The sequence below is a fragment of the Heteronotia binoei genome, chromosome 8, assembly GCF_032191835.1.
Source record: "Heteronotia binoei isolate CCM8104 ecotype False Entrance Well chromosome 8, APGP_CSIRO_Hbin_v1, whole genome shotgun sequence".
In the NCBI taxonomy this organism is placed as follows: Eukaryota; Metazoa; Chordata; class Lepidosauria; order Squamata; family Gekkonidae; genus Heteronotia; species Heteronotia binoei.
The window spans coordinates 39,663,026-39,685,593 of record NC_083230.1 but is presented as its reverse complement, the minus strand read 5'-3'; the positions used below and the strand labels follow the sequence as shown (position 1 = coordinate 39,685,593).

Below are 22,568 nucleotides of genomic sequence, written 5' to 3'. Positions count from 1 at the left end.
AGAAAGCACCTTTAACTTCAAGTGCGTACTCCAAGCTCCACCCCCCATGCCGGCCAGCTTGATTTGGAGTAGGGGTTAAAGAAAAAAATGCCTTCTCTGAGCCAAGCCAGCTCACCAGTTGGGCAGGGCTTGGAGAACACTTAACTTAAGAGGGGGAGAAAGAGAAAAAAAATAAAGGTGGAAAGAAAGCAAATAGACGAGGGAAGGGGAAGGGAGGGGTGGAAAGAAAAAACAACCTTAACTTTAAATGTGTTCCCCATGCTGAGAAGCTGCCACAGCACAGCCTGAACAAGGAATCTGCCCACCAAGCCCTGAGTGGCTGTGGTGAGCAGAGGCAAGGGAGTGGGCGCGCATGGCTGGTGGGCCAGCTCTGGACAAGGGGAAAGCAGGGTCTGACTGCAGGCTGAGAGGGAGAAAGAGGGCCCCTTCACTTTCCGAGGCACAAAAAATATGTGAAAGAGCTGCATGTGATTCATGAGTAGGGTTGCCAAGTCCAATTCAAGAAATATCTGGGGACTTTGGGGTTGGAGCCAGGAGACATTGGGGGTGGAGCCATAAGCAAAGTTGTGACAAGCACAATTGAACTCCAAAAGGAGTTCTGGCCATCATATTTAAAGGAACCGCACACCTTTTAAATGCCTTCCCTACATTAGAAATAATGAAGGCTAGGGGCACCCTCTTTCGAGGCTCATAGAATTAGACCCCTGGTCCAATCTTTTTGACACTTGGAGAGGATTTTGAGGGGAGTTATCAGATGCTATACCTTTTTGGGGGGCTCACAGAACTGGATCCCCAGTCCAATCTCTTTGAATTTTGGAGGGGATTTTGAGGAGAGGCACCAGATGCTATGCAGCAAATTTGGTGCCTCTGCCTCAAAAAACAGGCCCTCCAGAGCCCCAGATACCCCCAGATCAGTTCTCCATTATACCCTATGAGAATCGATCTTCATAGGAAATAATGAAGTGCCCATCGGACATTTCTCCCCCCCCCCATTTCTGAAAACTCTGAAGTGGGGGATTGGCATCTCTACTCGCGAGTTGCTGAACTTCCAACTTCTTCAAAGTAACACAGAGCAACTAAAGGTTCAAGTTTACCTTTCCTATGTAAACGACCTCTGAAAAGATTGTGCAACCAATGGAGGGTCTGGGCTGCCTTCACAGCCACTGGGAGCAGCCATGATCTTCTGACTGCTCCCACCCCCATTCAGCCTTAAAGACACAGACATCCCAAGAGGAAGCCTTTCCAAGCGAAGTCTGAAGCCTCCAGAGGTGGAAAGGCACAGGATGGCTGTAGAGGCGGGGGTTCCCCCCACCAGCCAGCTGACTGGGAGCAGGAAGGAGCCTGGGAAAGCGGGAGAACCCCCGCTGGGACCTGGGGACTGGCAAGCCTACTCATGAGCTGAGTGCAGGCCACCCCGCTGTATATTCATGCAATGTCTATTTATTTATTTTTCGGGAGTAAATGAATTCCATTAATCCATTCACAGTGTCATGCTTTCCCAGAGATTTCTGTAAGATTATATTGGGCAATTTTTCTGTTAGAAAATATTACCACTGATGTTTTTGCAGTTCTCAGAACTATGAATTTGTGTCTGCAAAGATAACGCCTCATTTTCACACACAAAAAATTATAAACATATAGTTGAGAAAAATACCTTACTCCCATTGTTCCTCTGCAAATCTATGTACTCAGAATTAAGCCCTTACCTCTTGTGCTAAGTTTCAAGAAATTCGACAAATAGAAGATTGTTTGGCCTGGAAAAGGTCTGTACATGGAGGTAAGTGTGAGGAGGGAGGGGCAAGGAGTAGAAATTAAAATGAAACCTTTTGAGCAGAATACTTATCAAGTCTTGGGCTCTTTGTGTGTATAGCCTTAGGTTTATCATATTATTCTCTCCCTGGAGGTGAAAACCTATTATGGCAGCAGGCCCTAAAAGAGACCCAGTTTGGGAATATTTTAATGAAGTTCCTCTACCTATGGGTAAGGCATTCATGCATGCAAAATGCGAACATTTAAGATTATACCAGCAAGAATGAGTCTTTATGTAAAAAAACATGATTTAAATCTAGTCTTACTGACTAGTGATTTAAATCAAACCAATTTAAATTGTGAATCAATTTTATTTAAATCAAAAATACCCTGAAACCAATGCTCTGAATTGTTGTGCAAGAAAACAGATGGGTAGATAGCACTGATCTGTCTGCACAGGGGTGATATAATCCCTATATCCCGCTTTTGACAGTAGCCTAGCCACCACAGACAAGCTGAAGTTTCTGAATACTTTTCAATGGCAGCCCCATGTAAAGTGCATTATGGTAACCTGGATGTGGTCAGAATATGGATCACTGTTACTTGGCCATGCTTTTTGAGGTCATAACTGATGTATCAACTGAAGCAGATGATAGGCACTGCATGGCACAGAGGAGACCTATGGCAGTACTCCTAGTCCAGGATCCAGCAAACTGCTCTAAAGTTGTTCCACTTAGTGGTGATGACTAATAATGATAGATGGGATCTGTCCTCGATGGGTTTGTCTGTTTCCTCATTGGTAACCAATAGTTAGCAGCAATGAGTTTCACAAGTTATTCACTTAGTATTAGGTCGCTTGCTGGAGGGAAAGTGTAGATGACTGGGGAAGGCAATGGCAAACCACCCCATAAAAAGTCTGCTGTGAAAACGTTGTGAAAGCAACGTCACCTCAGAGTTGAAAACAACTGGTGCTTGCACAGGGGACTACCTTTACCTTTTTATGCTAAGCAAAAGAGTGTAAATTCTACTGGCCTGCAAAACTATTTTTGCTTGAAATTCCAGTAACAAACAAAAGGTTTTTAAATCCCACTGGTTTTGTAGTGAAGGGTTCATGGCTCATCATTATAGCACATGTCTTGTGCCGCCCTGAGCCTGCCTCGGCGGGGAGGGCAGGGTATAAATAAAAATTAATTATTATTATGTAGAAGGTTTCAGATTCAATTCCTTCCTCTCCAGTTAAAGGGTCTCAGGAAGCAGGTGCTGGGAAATATTTTCCTCTCCCTGACACCCTACAAACCAATGCTTGTGAGAATAGATCATACTTGCTGTACCAGTGGTCTGATTTGACATAACACTTCTTCATGTGTTTAAAATGAGAATGTTATTTTCTCAAAATCTAACATTTCAGATTCTGCTTCCATTCCCAGTATCTATATGGCAATCATCTGACTGTTCCATTGATGTTTTCCTCTTTTGCCAGGTAGTATAATCTTGAGATGGAAGAAGACTTATGCAGACCATTCATGTTCCACTCTTCCTCTTACAAGAATGGTCATGTTGGCTTTTGTGGTAGTATAAAACAATCACCAAGTGACTTTGTAGTAACGGAAATTGATACATCTGGGCAGCTAGTTACTGAAATTGCAAAAGATCTCAAGAGCAAAGATACCTTGTCAGAACGACTTAAGATCTGCCAGCAAGACTGTAAAAGACCACGACTGAGCTCTCCAGAGCTGTGTATAGAAGAGCAATGTTGTGATATTCCAGATGGCAGTGATTTGTGTACAGCAAAATGTTTTCCTCCTTCCACTAGAGGTGTTGGAGATTTGGAAGACAGTAATATATTTGTTCGTCAGCTTGACAAAGTTACTACACTCGACTCCTTGTTAGATGACTCTGTATGTGAGCAGCTAAGGCTGTTTGCTTGTAACACCAAGGAGACGTGGAATTCTAAATCTGAGCCTGCAGCTCATCCCTCTGAGTTCTCTCTTGGTCCAGTCCTGGAGAAGAAGACTCGTGCCAGCTTGCATTGTGCCATAAGACAGCAGTATCCCTTTTTGATCACTGTTACAAAATGTGATGAAATTGTGGTGAAAGCAAATCAAGATTACCAGGAACTCTGCAACTTAGTGTCTGAAGAGGAAGCATGTGGTTTTCTAAAATTTTTAGATGCCAGAACAGAAGATTCAAAGTTTGCTTTTAAACCTGATGGGAATAAGGAACATCGTAAGAAAGTTCACCATTTTATCAGTAAAAAATTTGGAAAGCTGGTGGAAACAAAATCATTCCCTGACTCTCAGCAAAATGTTGTTGTGGTGGTAAGGTTTCGTGAGAGATCTGGTTTTCGAAAAAGGGCTAATGCTGATCGCAGAGTGAAACAAGAAATATATACAGGTAACTGTGACAAACACTTTCTTGGAACTGTTAAGAGTATTCATAATAAATCTCCTTCTAACTTCCTTCTGTTAAGTGAGAAATCTTTCTCAGGTGGACGTCTGGCAGAGAAAGATTCGACACTTAGAATCTTACTGTATATATACTTACTGTATATGTGTATGTGTATATATATATAATTTTTTTTGGCCACTGTGTGACACAGAGTGTTGGACTGGATGGGCCATTGGCCTGATCCAACATGGCTTCTCTTATGTTCTTATGTTTTTAAGATAGGAGTCACTAAATCCAGTCCCTAGTCAATAATTCTGAAGTAGTGCTAGTACAAGTCCATAGCCAGAAATTTTATGGTGAAAGACTGCAAAAGTACACTAAGGGAGATATTGTAAGTGAACTCCCAACAGCAAAAATCTTAATATAGTTGATATGCTTAAACTTACATTATTACTTCAATTTGAACTGGATTTTAAGTGCCAGGCACCCATTCTCATCTAAGCGTAGATTCTTAGGGGCTACTGATTAATTAATACTCTGTTCAAAGCTGAGAAAAATTGAATTGGATACTGCAAATAAACATTGGAAAGCATTGATGGTCCATGATATTCCTTCCTCTCCCATACAGAGGCCTTTCTGCAAAAGTTTACTCCTGAGGATAGGGGATCTACATGGACTAATAGCTATGTGGAATGGATAGCTGCAGTGGGGAACGGAGGGGAACAGGATCGCCTTTTTTACATCTTGTCTTTGTGTAATATAAAATCATCTTCACAAAGAAAACCACAGACTGGTTAATGTCAGTTACATTGTTTCATCCCAGTTCTGGTAACTGAAAGTTCTCTAAAAAGTTAGCCAAGAGAAAGTAATGTTGAAATTGAAATGGGTCTTTCTGAAAAAAGCTAAATTCAAGGTTTCAGTTAAGGAAACAGTGATTGGGACAGGGCCAGAGATTACCATGGTGTTCAAGTATATATTGTGCTGTATACTTTTTTTGTGGAATTTTATGTAATGCTTTTTACTGATTTCTTCATTTTTAATCTTTTGAAAGGTTAGGAAATGTAGTGCTATTAAAGCTCAGTAAATCAGGGCGTCCCAGGGGAAAGTGATTCACTGAGCCCTATGGTCTCTCAGAGTTCCTGGCATAATTGACAGGTTTCCAAACTGAAGGTTGAATCCAGACAGCTTTTCCATTGGTGAAAAAGGGAGGAGTGATCCCAAAAGGTTATGCTAGGAGATTATGGTACCTGCATTAACAAAACCATACAAGACAGGAGCTGTACTAATGAGAAGAACTGGATGAAATCAAGCAAGAATCCAGCCTTGCGTTATGGAAGATAGGATAATGGTAATGGAGGATGCCTTGTTTTAATTACTACAGTGGAAAAAGGTAGAGTTCCACCTGCCTTCAAGTAATTAATCCAACATACAAACTGAAGGTGGGTTTATGGGTATGAAAAGGAAAGGCACAAGCCCCAGAATATGCTCTTCATCTATTTGCAGTGTTGGTCTCGAAAGCAGGGATCGTCTTGATTCCACCCAAATACCATTTTCCCCATCCCCTAACAGTGGAATATTAACTAAGTTGCACCCCTCTAAGTCCATTTAATGGGAGCTTTTTTCAGAAAGACGCATTTCAGTGCTTAGACAGGGGTGGGGAACCTTTTTTCTGCCAAGGGCCATTTGGATATTTATAACATCATTCGTGGGCCATACAAAATTATCAACTTAAAAAACAGTACTCCACCGAGGGAGAACGATTCAGGCCAACAAAATTAATGAAAATAATTGTTTTTCTATCTGAAGTCACGTGGGGAGAGCCTAATTCAGCACACATACACACACACACCCCGGCCTGCTGCCCTAGGCAAAAGCCTAGGTCCAGGCATATTAGACCACATCCCCTAATATTAGCATATTAGGTCACACATTCATTAGCATATTAGGCCACACCATCTGGGATAATCATGTGTGAATTGAACTGGTGGTAGCTGGCTCCCACACCCCACCCCTGCCAGCCCTCCCACCCTTCAGCTTCTCCTAGCAGGCCTTTAAAGGCACCCACATATCCCAGCAGCAGTCCTTCACCATGCCCATGGGGGGTGGGGCTTGGCCCAGCAATCCCCAAGGGCCAGACCAGGTGATCTTGAGGGCCATAAACGGCCCTCAGGCCTGACATTCCCCACCCCTGGTTTAGGATGAAGCTGGGATTATACCTGTATTGGGTTGATTTTAGGGGGTGGGTATTTCAGGGATTTTAGTTGGTTATTGAAATTTTAATGTTATAACCCACTTTTATTTTGTAGAGTGGCAGGGTACAGTGTGGTAATGTTGTAATTTTGTTGTAGAGTGGCAGGTTACAAATATATTTATTTTGGAGTGCCATTGATGAATTCAGATCGATGCATTCATAGAAGATGCAGTGGGTTTATCATAATATCATTTGCAGCTTTTACTCTCCGAAAAGAGAACATGGAAACACTTGAAGCAATTGGCTGTTTATCTTCTGAACTTGGCGTGCTGCCTTCAGACTTCAGTTACACAGGCATTTTAATGTTATAACCCACTTTTATTTTGTAGAGTGGCAGGGTACAGTGTGGTAATGTTGTAATTTTGTTGTAGAGTGGCAGGTTACAAATATATTTAGACAAATGAATAATACTTTTATGTGGTGAATTTTATTATCAGCTCATGAAACAGCTATGGCTACCACCAAGCAGCTGTGACCAAAATTGACCAACACTTTAAACCAGAGTATTTCAACCTAAACTAGCTGTTTCTAAGTCAAACAAGCTGGTTTAATCAGTAAATTTCCTCAGTCTATCTCTCCATTAAAGCCAGCCTTCTCATATTATGTGTATTATGTGCATCTGTGCATACCTTTGGAGTGCCATTGATGAATTCAGATCGATGCATTCATAGAAGATGCAGTGGGTTTATCATAATATCATTTGCAGCTTTTACTCTCCGAAAAGAGAACATGGAAACACTTGAAGCAATTGGCTGTTTATCTTCTGAACTTGGCGTGCTGCCTTCAGACTTCAGTTACACAGGCATTAAAGACAAGAAGGCCATTACGTACCAGGCTATGGTGGTGAAGAAGGTAACTCCTAAAAGGTATTAAAGGCTAGGTCACAATGCAGGTTAACACCATTTATTAAAACTGGCACCACTAACTTTTTGCAGAAAATATCAGCAAAAGGTTATATTGTAATTCCAGTCTTACATCCTACCTTTCTCAGAGATATGGCTTCATCCTATGTATGAGATTTATGTTATATTGATCGGTACTGCAAGGGGGGGGCGCAATTACAAAGGATGCAGATAACAATTTCATCCAGCCTTTTTAATTTGTTCTGTTTGTAAAACTTCTATAAATTAATACTGGGCTTATAAAAAAAACAGAAACAAGACCTAGAATGGAAGTAGAATGCTCTGTTAAAACTGTTTTCTCTCTTCACCAAAGCATACAGTGGTGATCATAGGTTTATGTTCATACCCATAACAGGGATTGACAAGTAGAAAAGGGCATGGACCAGACCATGGGCCTAATTTTTGCACGGACCGGGGTAGGTTCATGGTCTGTTTGCCTAGTCCGTCATGCATTTCCTCTCTTAATGGACTGCCTACGGACCATGTTTTGATTTTTGGCAGTCCAGTAGGGCAGTCTGTGGGCCAGACAACCCAGTGAGTCATTAATTGTCAAGGCAACCAGAGGCGATGTTCTTCTTCAGCCCTTCTGCAGTCATGGAGAGACTGAACTAGTGAACTGAAATCATTTAAGGTTTAAATGCAGGGGGCCATTAAACACAATCCTTCCCTTTTGCACATGGACCCTAGGATCTCACCTTCCCCAAAGCCAATCTGTGCACAACCTGGAGGGTAAGTAGAGGGGCATCTTGGGGAGGTCCGCTGCTAGTTTGATGGCTCTAGCTGGGGGGGGGGGGGATTTGACACAATATACCCCCTTTTCCACATGGACCCTGGGATCTCCCCCTTCCCCAAAACCAATCTGCACACAACTTGCTGGGTGAGTAGAGGGGCATCCTGGGGAGGTCTGCTGCCAGTTTGATGTCTCTGGCTCAGGGGGTGTCAAACATGTGGCCCAGGGGCCAAATCAGGCCCTTGGAGGGCTCCTATCATGCCCCTGAGCAACTGGCCATCATCTGCTTCCTTCTCCCTCTCTCTTGCGTCCGTTTGCATAACAGTTTGCTTTGCAAGGTTTGCTCAATTGTACAACAGCTACAGAGCAAAGTCTCTATTTTCTCCATTAACTGAGGCTCCTCCCTTGGGGAGGAAAGAGGGAAGGAAAGCTTGCTTTGCCAGGCTCCCCATCACACAGCAGAGCTCCTGAGCCAAGCCTCTCTCTTCTATTGGCTGCTCCTCCCCAACCTCATCTCCTGGGGAAGGAAGGAAAGAGCCAGAGCTTCCTTTGCCCAGCTCCCTGGATCCTATGGGAAAGATACAAAGAAAGTACCTTTCAGTGCTAATATTTTAAGCATGTTTTATTTTAAGTTTTTTGTAAAAAAAATCTTTAATTGCATTTTTCTGTGTCCTTTATAAAGTTTATATTTCTGCTACCTAATCTTAAATAAGTAGACACACAGCATGGCCTGACATGGCTAGGCCCAACAGGGTCTCATTTATGTCAGATCCGGCCCTCATGATAAATGAGTTTGATACCCCTGCTCTAGCTGGTGGATTTTTTAAAAAAAAACATATTCCAGGGCTTTTTTGAAGCAAGAACTCCTTTGCATATTAGACCACACCTCTCATGTAGCCAATCCTCCTGGAGCTTACAGTAGGCCCCATACTAAGAGCCCTGTAAGCTCTTGGAGGATTGGCTACATAAGGGGTGTGTGGCGTAATATGCAAAGGAGTTCCTGCTACAAAAAAACCCCTGCATATCCCTTCCCCTTTTACACATTGCACCCTAGAATCTCCCTCTTCCCCATAGCTAATTTGCACACAACTTGGAAAGCACTTAGAGGGGCATCCCTGGGAGATCCACTGTGAGTTTGGTGGCTCTAGCTTGCAGGGGGTCTATTTGACAGGCTCCTGAACCTGCACTTTCTTGGGGGCACCCATCTTGGGGGGCCATAACACAGCCCGCCTAACTCCAACCTTCACCAAACATGGTGGACAGGTAGAGGACAGTCAGCTGGAGACTTGCTGCAAGTTTGGCATCTCTAGCCCACCAGGGGACCATTTTACCAAAACCAGAAGTCATAAACCTTAACTTTTATTTTTTGTTGAAAATTGTCTCCCATCTCTTCAAATTACGGATTAACTGTTTCTTGGGAGATGTGTTTGCTTTTCCTATTTATCCTATAGGTAGGAGTTTACCAAGGTAGTATTATGTTGCTGCCTTTAGAGATGTCAGTCGAGCACAACTCTTCATTTGCATTCTCCAGCTCTGATCCCTGAAAATCTGTTGTTCATTATACAGAAAAGTTGTAGCACAACTCTTTGAGCCATAATATCTCTGCCCTTGTCAGCCTTACAAAAACAAATTCCCAGTACTGTTTCTTTTCTTGGATGTGTATTAGAGTAAGGTAAAAGTAGTCCCCTGTGCAAGCACCAGTCGTTTCCAATTCTGGGGTGACGTCGCATCACAACATTTTCACGGCATTTTCACGGCAGCTTTATAGGGGTTGTTTGCCATTGCCTTCCCCAGTCATCTACACTTTCCCCCCAGCAAGCTGGGTACTCATTTTACAGACCTCGGAAGGATGGAAGGCTGAGTCAACCTTGAGCCGGCTACCTGAACTCAGCTTCCGCTAGGATCGAACTCAAGTTGTGAGCAGAGAGCTTGGACTGCAGTACTGCAGCTTTACTACTCTGTGCCACAGTAAATGGTTCAAATATCTGTTCTTGAAGTGTTCATTTGACTTTGCAGTTCTTACTCATAAGCCAGCTAAGGAAAGCTAAGTAGAATGGCTGCAGAATTAGACTTACATGATAAAAATGCTTATATCATTTAAGTTTTAATGCAGATTAAATCTGCCAAGGCCATTGGTAAATTATTTTCTTTATGGATGCAGCCTCTTTTACTGTGCATGACCAATTAGTGCTTCTTCTTAGTAAGTTATTTTTTCTTCAATACTGTTCTATTGAACATTTCTCCTGGCAACTTTGCTGTTATATCATGCAGGTTTTTGCAACCCTTGTATGTCATCCATCTCTCTCTTTACTCTGTTGGGAAAGCTATAGATATGAAATCAATGGGGTTTAGACATGCTTCACTTCGGATGACTCACCATTTTGGGGTTTGGTTCAGGACAGAATATAGCAAGTGAAATCTGCCAAGCTTCACCCTGGAGTGTGCATTCAAATTCCTCAGTCAGGAATTTGTATGGCTTTAATTCAGATTGCTTATACTGCATTTGCTTTTCATCTTCCATTCTTTCCCATTTCTCTGTATGGCATCCATCTTCTTGCTTGCTTTCTTCTCATCCTTCTGTCTGTGTGGGATTTTTTCGTTGGTCACATTCCTTTAAAGTATCCCTTCTTTCCTTTCCTGGTTTCTGTTTTTGGGTCTGTGTGATACTGGGAAAACACTATCACAGCTGTATTTTAAATAAGTTTAGTGCATGCGACATGTACAACTATAGAATAAGCAGTATCTTCTACCCCCATAAAAATATCATATTGCAAAACAGATCCAGGTAGGTAGCTGTGTTGGTCTGAAACAATAGAACAGAGTCCAGCGGCTCCTTTAAGACCAATAAAGTTTTATTCAGGGTGTGAGCTTTCATGTGCATGCACACTTCCGCAGACAGAATGAAATGGAAATAGAAACAGAAACAACTATCTTGCATTTAGAAGGTGGGCAGCAAATTGGCATACAGAATAATGATGATGTTTTTAACAGATTAAAAGAATAATAAGCTTAACTATATGGCTACCATCTGTTAGGGTTCAACTGGGGGGTGGGGGGACAACATCACAAGGACATAAATATGTCACAGTTGGAGGTTGATGTATCCTTGATGGTGAAAGGCTGTCATTAGGTTTCTTAATTGTAAAGAGCAATAAATTTAGTCTGTTGTCATGTTTGAGAGGAGACGGGTGGAGCACCCTAACAGATTATAGCCGTATAACTAAACATTTATTAAAAACATCTTCATATAACTAGAAATATATCAGATTTTGGTAATTTGGTTATTTGAATTTGAGATGAGATTGGTTGAAGAAAGCCATGGATGTTTAAATACATCACATTTGTGAAATATTGATCCCTTTGTCATTTTCATTGCTTAAAAAAGATAAAGGTAGTCCCCTGTGCAAGCACCAGTCGTTTTCGACTCTGGGGTGACGTTGCTTTCACAACGTTTTCACAGCAGACTTTTTACGGGGTGGTTTGCCATTGCCTTCCCCAGTCATCTACACTCATTTTACCGACCTCGGAAGGATGGAAGGCTGAGTCAACCTGGAGTCGGCTACGTGAACCAGCTTCCGCTGAGATCGAACTCAGGTCGTGAGCAGAGGGCCCCAACTGCAGTACTGCAGCTTTACCACTCTGCGCCACGGGGCTCTTTTTCATTGCTTAGCTGTATATATGTATATATACAAGCATAATTAAGTGTGATTTATAGTTTTATGGTGTAATTTAAATATAAGAACATAAGGACTGTAGCAAATTATTAAATTAGCTATCAGGATAATTATTAGATATATACTGATCCTAGGTAGGTTTATGGTCAAATTTCAATTTGGGGATGGGTTTTAAATGTGAGATTAATTGCTGTTTGATATTTGTGATTTACTGCTTTAATATGTTGAGAATGATGGAAAATTAAAATAAAAACATCATTTTTCAAAAAATCTCCATTATTCTGTATGCTAATATACTGCCCACCTTCTATATGTAAGATTGTTGTTTATGTTTCTATTTCATTCTATCTGCGGAAGAGTGCACGCGCATCAAAGCTCACACCCTGAATAAAATTTTGTTGGTCTTAAAGATGCCATTGGACTCTAAATTTGGTTTGTTGCAAAACAGATGGAAAAGATGCTTTCTTGAGTCCAAGGATCACTCCCTGTTGCACTGAGGGAAGTAAACTGATACTGTGACAGGGAGGAGGAAAGCAGGGAAGGAGGGAGGAACACGGCTTGATTTATATGTGGCATGTCATAGGAAAAAGACTTACCCTTGTAAATACTCTACTGTGACCTAAGTATGTTTAAATGAACTTTTTCTGTTTGCCACTCCAAACACATCTAGCATTACCATATCAGTGGTCAGCTGCCTGGACTAAGCCACCCCTGGAAAGCTAATACTACATGGGGGATGGGGAGAAGCATGTGGTAACTTCGTTTTAAATGGTGGGGTATAATATTTAAAGTTGAATGTTTAGGTAAGTGCTTTCCCCATGATCCATGTTGCATCAAGCCTCATTCTTATTTTTTAAAGCAAGGAGCTATTGCAGATTTCCTGTTTATATCCCTTTTGTTATACTGACTGAAAAGATCTTATAGTTTTGGGAAAATATATTAAAATATTATGTAAATACCATATTTAACTATTTATCTCACTAGAACAGGACATGACATTTCCAGTTGTTGGCTTTTTGTGCAGACTAAAAGAACTTGGAAGGTCAATTGAGAAAAAAGGAATCTATGTGGCTAACGTACGCTCTGCAAGCCAGCCACTTAAGCTTGGCCAGCTGCAAGGAAATCACTTCAATATAATTGTGAGAAATTTAAAACAGCACAGCAATGACTGTTCTGCAAGCCTGAAAGAGAGAATAGTGGAAGCCATTGAGAATGTCAAGGTAAAAAAAAAAAGTGTAATAAATGCCACCTCTGGTGATTATCTTTCCAGTCATTTCAGTGTATTGTGTACAAATGCAGAGTATTCCAAAACTTCATTTAACTTTTCTTTCTAATTTGTAGAAAAATGGTTTTATCAATTACTATGGACCTCAGAGATTTGGGCAAGGACAGAATGTTCAGACTGATCAAATTGGATTGGCTTTGCTGAATGAAGAGCTGGTATTTTTCAACCTATATAAAATAATATCTAATTATTCTTCTCTGTAGCTTAATAGTCAACTGTATACCTTTCCAGTTTGGCCCCAATTTATTATAGCAAAAATCCTATCAATAGTTCCACTTGAAAAGCAGTTGTCTCAGAAATAGGCAATTCACTGAAGCTTAAGCAAAGAAACTGACAAAATTATTTTAAATCCAAATGCTTTTAATTTTTTGCCCCTCAAAACTTTTTCCTCAGAAGCTTTAATGATAAATGAACACATGAATCTGCCTTATACTGAATCAGACTATTGGTCTGTCAAAGCTAGTATCATCTACTTAGACTGGCAGTGGCTCGCCACGGTCTCAGGCAGAGGTCTCAGGCAGAGGTCTTTCACATCATCAAGGGACTATGAGGAGCATATTGCAAAAAACATAAAGACCAACAATAAAAAATTCTTCAAATATATTAGAATCAGGAAACCAGCCAGGGAGGCAGTGGGGCCCTTGGATGACCAAGGGGTAAAAGGATTACTGAAGGAGGATAGGGAAATGGCTGAGAAGCTGAATGCATTTTTTGCCTCCATCTTCACTGTGGAAGATGAGAAGTGTTTGCCTGCTCCAGAACCACTAATTTTGGAAGGGGTGTTGAAAGACCTGAGTCAGATTGAGGTGACAAGAGAGGAGGTGCTACAATTGATTGACGAATTAAAAACTCATAAGTCACCAGGTCCGGATGGCATACATCCAAGAGTTCTCAAAGAACTCAAAGTTGAACTTGTGGATCTCCTGACAAAAATATGTAATCTTTCATTGAAATCTGCCTCCGTTCCTGAGGACTGGAAGGTAGCAAATGTCACTCCCATCTTTAAAAAGGGTTCCAGAGGAGATCCGGGAAATTACAGGCCAGTCAGTCTGATTTTAATACCGGGAAAGTTGCTAGAAACCATTATCGAGGACAGAATGAGTAGGCACATTGATGAACACAAGTTATTGAGGAAGACTCAGCATGGGTTCTGTAAGGGAAGATCTTGCCTCACTAACCTGTTACAGTTCTTTGAGGGGGTGAACATACATGTGGACAAAGGGGACCCAATAGATGTTGTTTACCTTGACTTCCAGAAAGCTTTTGATAAAGTTCCTCATCAAGGGCTCCTTAGTAAGCTCGAGAATCATGGAGTAAAGGACAGGTCCTCTTGTGGATCAAAAACTGGCTAATTAATAGGAAGCAGAGAGTGAGTATAAATGGGCAGTCTTCGCAGTGGAGGACGGTAAGCAGTGGGGTGCCACAGGGCTCAGTACTGGGTCCCATGGTCTTTAACTTGTTCATAAATGATTTGGAGTTGGGAGTAAGCAGTGAAGTGTCCAAGTTTGCAGTTGACACTAAATTGTTCAGGGTGGTGAGAACCAGAGAGGATTGTGAGGCATTCCAAAGGGATCTGTTGAGGCTGGGTGAGTGGGCGTCAATGTGGCAGATGAGGTTCAGTGTGGCCAAGTGCAAAGTAATGCACATTGGGGCCAAGAATCCCAGCTACAAATACAAGTTGATGGGTTGTGAACTGGCAGAGACTGACCAAGAGACAGATCTTGGAGTTGTGGTAGATAACTCACTGAAAATGACAAGACAGTGTGCGATTGCAATAAAAAAGGCCAACGCCATGCTGGGAATTATTAGGAAGGGAATTGAAAACAAATCAGTCAGTATCATAATGCCCCTGTATAAATCGATTATGCGGTCTCATTTGGAATACTGTGTGCAATTCTGATCACCGCACCTCAAAAAAGATATCATAGCATTGGAAAAAGTGCAGAAAAGGGCAACTAGAATGATTTAAGGTTTGGAACACTTTCCCTATGAAGAAAGGATAAAACGCTTGGGGCTCTTTAGCTTGGAGAAACGTTGACTGCGGGGTGACACCGTAGAGGTTTACAATATTATGCATGGGATGGAGAAAGTAGAGAAAGAAGTACCGGTACTTTTCTCCCTTTCTCAAAATACAAGAACTCGTGGGCATTCAGTGAAATTGCTGATCAGTCAGGTTAAAACGGATAAAAGGAAGTACTTCTTCACCCAAAGAATGATTAACATGTGGAATTCACTGCCACAGGCGGTAGTGGCAGCTACAAGCATAGCCAGCTTTAAGAGGGGATTGGATAAAAATATGGAGCAGAGGTTCATCAGTGGCTATTAGCCACAGTATATATATATGTGTGTGTGTGTGTATGCGCACACACATATATTGGCCACTGTGTGACACAGAGTGTTGGACTGGATGGGCCATTGGCCTGATCCAACATGTCTTCTCTTATGTTCTTATCACCTACTGCCAGATCCTTTAACTGGAGATGCCAGGGATCGAACCTAGGATGCTCTGCATGGAAAGCAGAGACTCCACCACTGAGCCACAGCCACTCCTGATGCAAATGACATGCTTTCACAATATGGTAGTTCTCTCTTCTATTGCCGGTAAGAGAGAGAAGGAGTAAGACAAGAAGAAAATAGGAAGCACAGAATTAGACAAACTGTTTGGTACAAAGAGGAAGAAGTAACAGTGGAACTTGAGCAAGGGGAGTGTAGAAGTAGGGGATGACATACAGGAGGAGCTCTCAGTCTAAAGTGTTTGGTTCAGAATCCACTCCCTTCCTTCATTCCTTGGTAAATAATCAAAGAAGGAGGGAGGAGAACCATTTTCTTATTCCTTCTTCAGCAAATCAACATACTCCCAGTCCTGAAGACTACTACACTAAAACTTTTGTTCTGAGGATTCAGAGATTGCTTCCTAGTGTCAGTGCAAACTCAAGGTTTACAAGAACGAAGCAGCTTCTAGAATCTAGAGGAATGCTTTGGTTCACTTTAAGACAAAGATTCCATGAATTCAGAACAACATACTTGCAAAATTTTTCTTTACACCCAGAGACAGTGAGACAGCTAATGATTCCATATGAGGCTGCACTGAGTGTGGACTATGGCTCAGTATTAAGGCTTGTAATAATAACAACTGGATGTTTGTGAATATGTGCAGGGGACACTTTCAAGCATTAACAGTTTCCTTTACCAGATTGGCAGCCACTTTAAGAATATATAGAGTAACTTGGTATTTGTATTTGCTTTAATCGCAGGTCAAAGCTGTAAGATTGTTTTTCACACCGGAAGACACAGACGATCCTGTAAATAAGGCAAAGAAATACTTTCTTCAGACTGGTAAATATGTCCACATAATGTAGTATTGCTCACAACCTGAGTTTGATCCCAGCAGAAGCTGGGTTCAGGTAGCCGGCTCAAGGTTGACTCAGCCTTCCATCTGTCTGAAGTCGGTAAAATGAGTACCCAGCTTGCTGGGGGGGAAGCATAGATGACTAGGTAAGGCAATGGCAAACCACCCCTAAAAAGTCTGCCATGAAAATGTTGTGATGTGACGTCACCCCAGAGTCAGAAACTGGTGCTTGCACAGGAGACTACCTTTACCTTTTAATGTAGTATTGAAGGAGAAAGGAATTTGGTTGCACAGGAGACCAAACTTTTTGGGTACACTAGCCGTGTGTCACTCTGAGCAATGAGCTGTTGTGAACATGAAAACATGAGGACATTTGCAGTATTTGCTTTTTATACTGCTGATCACATTTTTCTTCGGTGTCTCCTATGCATGCCTTATGTGACAGAGCTTAACTTGGCAAGCTAAACCATGGGATAATTGAACCCTTGGGATTTTAACCATAGTTAAGCTAGCCAGCTGTGGTTACCAATAACTTGTTAAATGCTATGTTGATGCTGGATGTTATTTATTGTAAATTCAAATATTAGAATTGCACATTGACTATTCCCTTTGACAAGCCGTAATGTCATGCAGTTCCCTTTAGCAGTTTCTTATATTCACCTGTATTCTTTCCCATGTGAGGTCCTGTCTTTGCTGTTTACAACCGCAGCTCAGTAGAGCATGAACTGCTTTACTAATGTAATTAATCGCTTCCTCATACTGACATAACTTAATTGCTTTTTGTGCCCTAACATCCTGGGTAGTCTAGGGAACAATCACCTAACTGAGCAACAAGCTCATCTGCACTATAGCATTAGATCATTTCCAGCATCTCTTAAATTCAGCGACTGTAGTGAGTTCTGAGTTGCTTTTTCGTACGAACCAGCATTAATATATTTTTGGAGGGAAGCAGCCCAACCTACAAAGCGCACAGTTCTCTCAGTGGTAGCGTGTATTGATTTTAGGATTAACTGAGGATTGCCTCCTGTTCCTGTGCTATCCTGTCACACCACAAGCAGAGCTGAGAAACAAGCCAAAGAAATATTTATATACTGGCCTACCAGTGTTTGGTACTACTTACCCCTAGCCACTCCAAGATAAACTGTGACGAAGCTTCTGAGGCACACACTCTGGGTGGAATCACACTGGGAATTTGGCAAGCCAATACCTTGGCTTTGATAAAGCCCGTTCTCTTTTAGGCGAGCTTCAGCAGTCACACAGCTCCTGCCTCCTGCCAGGAGAGGCATGGGCTGCACACGCAAGAGAGGAGCATTCATATTATTCCTGTGCATCCAAGACACTTGCATTGCATGCCCCAGCAGTTCAGATAGCCAGGAAATATGACTTGCCTGCATTTTAGAAATTTGCTACTGGGAAGTTCCCAGTAGCTATTTAATCTGGTCCCAACCTGTCCTAAAATGAGGTAAGTATGGGTGGGACTTGGAGGCAGATGTGCCCATGTGATTATGCACATTAAATCCGGAGGGGAGGCATGGCTAGGTCAGGCCAAATTTCTCTTGTGATCTCACCCACTGTCCTTCCTTGATAAACCCCCCCTGTTAACCTTATCAATACTCAGTTTCCCAAGAAGGAAACAGAGGGTTTTAAAACTACAATAAACAGGTTTATTTTACTGGAAAGGGAAAGTACACTATGGATATTTGTGATCAACTTTGTACGAATGTAACTTTACATGAAAGTGAGATATGGAAAAAAAATTGCAGATTATACATAATGTTTTAGAATGGAGAGAGAACACTGGTTACTGTTATGACTGTAAAAGAATGAAAAAAGTTTTCCATGGGTTTTCTAACCTTTTAGAATTACACTACAACTTTTAAAGAACAGACCTTAGTTTGCACATAGTTTTCAATAATACCAGGAACACTACATAGGGGAATCTTAGGCCAGTTTGGACCACTGCAGACTATTTCAGTAAACAGTTGCCTTCCTCTTGAAAACACTTGAAATAGAGCTAGATCCCTAACTTGCCTAAGAAACCTCTGAACCCTATCTGATCAAAAAACCATTAAATAGCCTTTATTTCTACTGTCCCTCCCCCTCCCTTATTCCTTCAGGTATCCAAAAGCCCTGATTGGCCATTGGTGCCTTTTTCTCCATAATACTAGGGCACAATGGGGATTGGCAGATATGAAAAGGAATGAACTTGGTTCTCTGTCACAGCCAGTATTCATAGAAAGAGTGTTTTCTGTCCCTTAAATATTACCTTTCTCATCCTGGGGAATATCTGTGTGGCTAATGGTTTGGTTCCAGGCTAAATTTTCTAATGGCTGAATGAAAGTTTTCTACCTGCTTCCTTCCCACTGCAATCTGTGATCTACACAAAATGCTGCTCCTGGGGGTTAGAGGACCTTGAGGAATGACATGAGTGGTATCTGCATTGGGAAGGACAAATGGGTGCAACTTGCAGATTTAGTCTGCATCCAACCCACTCAGTTTAATGCACATCTAATAGATTTTGGAGATAAAAATTGCATCTTGAAAAGGAATTTCTGAGAACACCATTTCAATGTCTTATAAAAGCACTGCACTTCGTTGAGAAAAAGACATATTTAAAGGAAACTGATTTCTCATTATGGTATGACATCTTGTCTTCTTTGTATGGAATTAATGGACACATCTAATATTTCTTCTGCCTCTTCTACATTCAGAAAGTGAGATGCTTTTGCTCTAGTTACTTGGGACAAAAATGTATTTTCAAAAAATGCTGTATTTGCCAGCAAGTTTGAAGTTGGAGGAATTAAGAGGAAAAATCTTGGGAACAAAAGTGTTTGTTTTTTATACAGGTGAGCTAAAAAAAGCAGTGGGCAAGGAAAGAATTAAATGCCCATGTGCTGACCTAGGTGGTGATGCCCTCCCAGCCTCTTTGGTGTAGTGGTTAAGTGTGCGAACTCTTATCTGGGAGAACCAGGTTTGATTCCCCACTCCTCCACTTGCAGCTGCTGGAATGGCCTTGGGTTAGCCATAGCTCTGGCAGAGGTTGTCCTTGAAAGGGCAGCTGCTGTGAGAGCCCTCTCAGCCCCACCCACCTCACAGGGTGACTGTTGTGGGGGGAGAAGATATAGGACAGGGGTGGCCAACGGTAGCTCTACAGATGTTTTTTTGCCTACAACTCCCATCAGCCCCAGCCAGCATGGCCAATGGCTGGGGCTGATGGGAATTGTTGGCAAAAAACATCTGGAGAGCTACCCTTGGCCACCCCTGATATGGGAGCTTGTACGCCGCTTTGAGTCTCTGATTGAGAGAGAAGGGCGGGGTATAAATCTGCAGTCGTCTTCTTTTGCAAAGAAGAAATAGCAGGATCCAAGAACATGTACCTTTGTTCTTACTCAGTTTTTTTCTCTTTCAGAGGATGCAAAGGGCACCCTTGCAATGTTGCCTGACTTTAAAGTAAGAGAGAAGATGTTACTTCGTGCATTAAATCGCTATGGCATAAATCAAGAGGGGTGCTGCCAAGGTTGGCTCAGCATTCCTCATTCCATGCGTATATTCTATGTTCAAGCATACTGCAGTAAAATTTGGAATGAAGCTGCTTCCTACCGGATTAAAACATATGGAACAAAAGTTGTAAATGGTGATCTGATCTTTGCTGAAGAAAGCACTGCAAACTCTTCACTGATTGCCAAGGTAATATGTGAGCTCAGAAAACACTAACAGCCAGAACAGAAATGTACTCCAATTGCATTTTAAAGTTAACAGTGACCTTTTAATCCCATTTCTATATTGATCTAGATATCTCTTTTTTTAAAAAATACCAGGTCCATGTAGTAACATCTGCAGAAGAAATGGCCAATAAATATACAATAAATCAAGTAAGTTTGGTTAAAAATGTACTTTGTGTTAATAAAAGAATGCTGGGTTGGTAGCATAGGCTTTGGGTTAAGTAGTATAATTTTGTTTTATGGTTGTATTGCTGGAAAACATTCATAGTAAAAAAGACATAAGGGCCTGATCAATAGATCTCTTTTCATGGAAATACACAAGTTGTAGAAATGTTCAGAAGTGTTTTCTCAGTCACATGAAGGAACCTGTGCAGATTTACAGTTGTAAATGGGCATATACCCACTTGCATTATATGCAAGTGGGTATATGCCCATGTGCACTTGTAGACTTTCTACAGAAGTTCAACTGAATATGTGAATGACAGGGCAGGACCAGCAGAGGTTATCTCACTGTCCACCATGTGCACATTCTTAATGCTTTTGAAGGTTTGCACAACCTTTTGAGTTCATTTGGCTAGTTTTCCTGTCCCATTTTAGCTCCCCAGCATGCTGACTCTCCCTGTGTACTCAGGCAGTTTCATGTTGATCTTCTAGAGCAGTGGTCCCCAACCTTTTTGGCACCAGGGACCGGTTATGCTGCCACTGCTGCCACCGCAGCCCACCCTAGGGTTGCCAAGTCCAATTCAATAAATATCTGGGGACTTTGGGGGTGGAGCCAGGAGCTTTGGGGGTGGAGCCAGGAGCAAGGGTGTGACAAGCATAATTGAACTCCAAAGGGAGTTCTGGCCATCACATTTAAAGGAACCGCACACCTTTTTAACTGCTTTCCGTCCATAGGAAATAATGGAGAGGGGTACCTTCTTTTATGGCTCATAGAATTGGACCCCGTAGTATAATCATTTTGAAACTTGGGGGGTGTTTTGGGGAGAGGCACTGGATGCTATGCTGGAATTTTGGTGCCACTACTACCTCAAAATACAGCCCCTCCAGAGCCCCGGATACCCTCAGATCAATTCTCCATTGTTCCCTATGAGAATAAGTCTCCCTAGGGAATAATAGAGTTCCCAGCAGATATTTTCCTTCCCCCCCCTCCTGCTTTCTGATGACCCTGAAGAGGGGGAAGGCCTCCAATCCGGGGGATCCCCCGCCTCCACCTAGGGATTGGAAACCCTAGCCCGCCCCCTTCCCAGTGCCGCACTGTGTTTCACCCCTCCTCCCCTGCCCACGCGAGCAGAGGAGCGAAGAGGCTCAGAGGAGTCATCCCTACCTGCTTCGGCAAGAACTGGGCTGTTTGAAGAGGAGGCTGGAGGAGGAGTTTCACCCCCTCCCTCACTTCTGGAAGAGAGTGGGGGGAGAAGCCTCCTTCAGCACGTTATTGAAATAACTTAGAATCAGCCTGGGCTCTGCCAAAGCGGTAGGGCACTGTGACGAGGCTTGGGCAGCTTCAGCAGGGCTCGGGCTGATTGTAAGTTGTTTCAATAGTGTGCTGAAGGAGGCTTCTTCCCCACCCCAAGCCTCCTCAAGAAGCGGAATGTGGTGCTGGGGGAGGGAGGGGAGGGGGCCAGCCGTGGTGCCTCGTTGTGCGCGGGGGAGGGAGCAAAGTGGCGGCGCAATGAGCATGTGGGGCGGTGGCGGGGGGGACGGAGAACAGGGAGCGGTGGCCCAGTTGTTAACAGTCTACAGCCCGGCAGTGAGCCACGGCCTGGGGGTTGGGGACCCCTGTTCTGGAGTACCTTTTGAATTGGGATCATGTCTTATCATGGGGAAAAAATCAACATATGTTGCCTTTGTCTTCCCAAAGGTCATTCTCCCAATGGCTGGTTACAGCATCCAGTATCCTGCTAACAGCGTTGGAGAGTGGTACCATAAAAGGTTGGCCAGAGATGGACTTCAGGCATGCAAGTTTAGACTTCCTGCATTACAGTTGAATGTGCCTGGTTGCTACAGACACATCTTGAAATATCCTCACAACCTGTTATATCGTTTTTTGAAAGACAATGAAAATGAAAAGGTTATTGGAGACAGTCCCCTAGAGGATTCAGTCACTTTTCTTTCTATGTCATTTTGGCTTGATCCATCATGTTATGCCACTGTTTGCTTGGGGGAAATCATGAAATGTGATATTTGACAACAAATAAATGTTTAGCACCACTTGCAGGAATATGATGCACTTATTAAAGCTGGCACAGTCCCTGTGGGAGACACTTGCTAGGGAATGCTTTGGAATTTGGACCCATAATATATCTTAGAAAGCCACCTCTGGAGTTAGAATAATTATGTTTTGTATCATCTGTTTGGAAGACTGGAAGTCATCTGAATTTTGCAGTGGATGAAGAGAACCAAATGATTACATTCCTTCTTCCTGTAAAAACCTGAAGGAGAAAAAGGAGTTTCTTTGAATGATCATTTTGGGGTAAAAATATAGTTAAAACAGCTAATATATATATATATATATATA

The 22,568-nt window shown here is 42.3% G+C and overlaps 1 protein-coding gene across 1 annotated transcript; it reads left to right on the top strand.

The window, feature by feature from the left end:
- The first annotated feature begins 3,229 nt into the window (after window positions 1-3,229).
- Window positions 3,230-22,261, top strand: PUS7L (pseudouridine synthase 7 like). The gene is made up of 8 exons (XM_060244941.1): window positions 3,230-4,143; window positions 7,095-7,254; window positions 12,719-12,914; window positions 13,036-13,134; window positions 16,234-16,315; window positions 19,738-20,015; window positions 20,147-20,200; window positions 21,912-22,261. The coding sequence occupies exons 1-8, from the start codon at window positions 3,246-3,248 to the stop codon at window positions 22,236-22,238; spliced, it is 2,094 nt and encodes a 697-aa protein (XP_060100924.1). The 5' UTR covers window positions 3,230-3,245; the 3' UTR covers window positions 22,239-22,261.
- The last annotated feature ends 307 nt before the right edge of the window (window positions 22,262-22,568 follow it).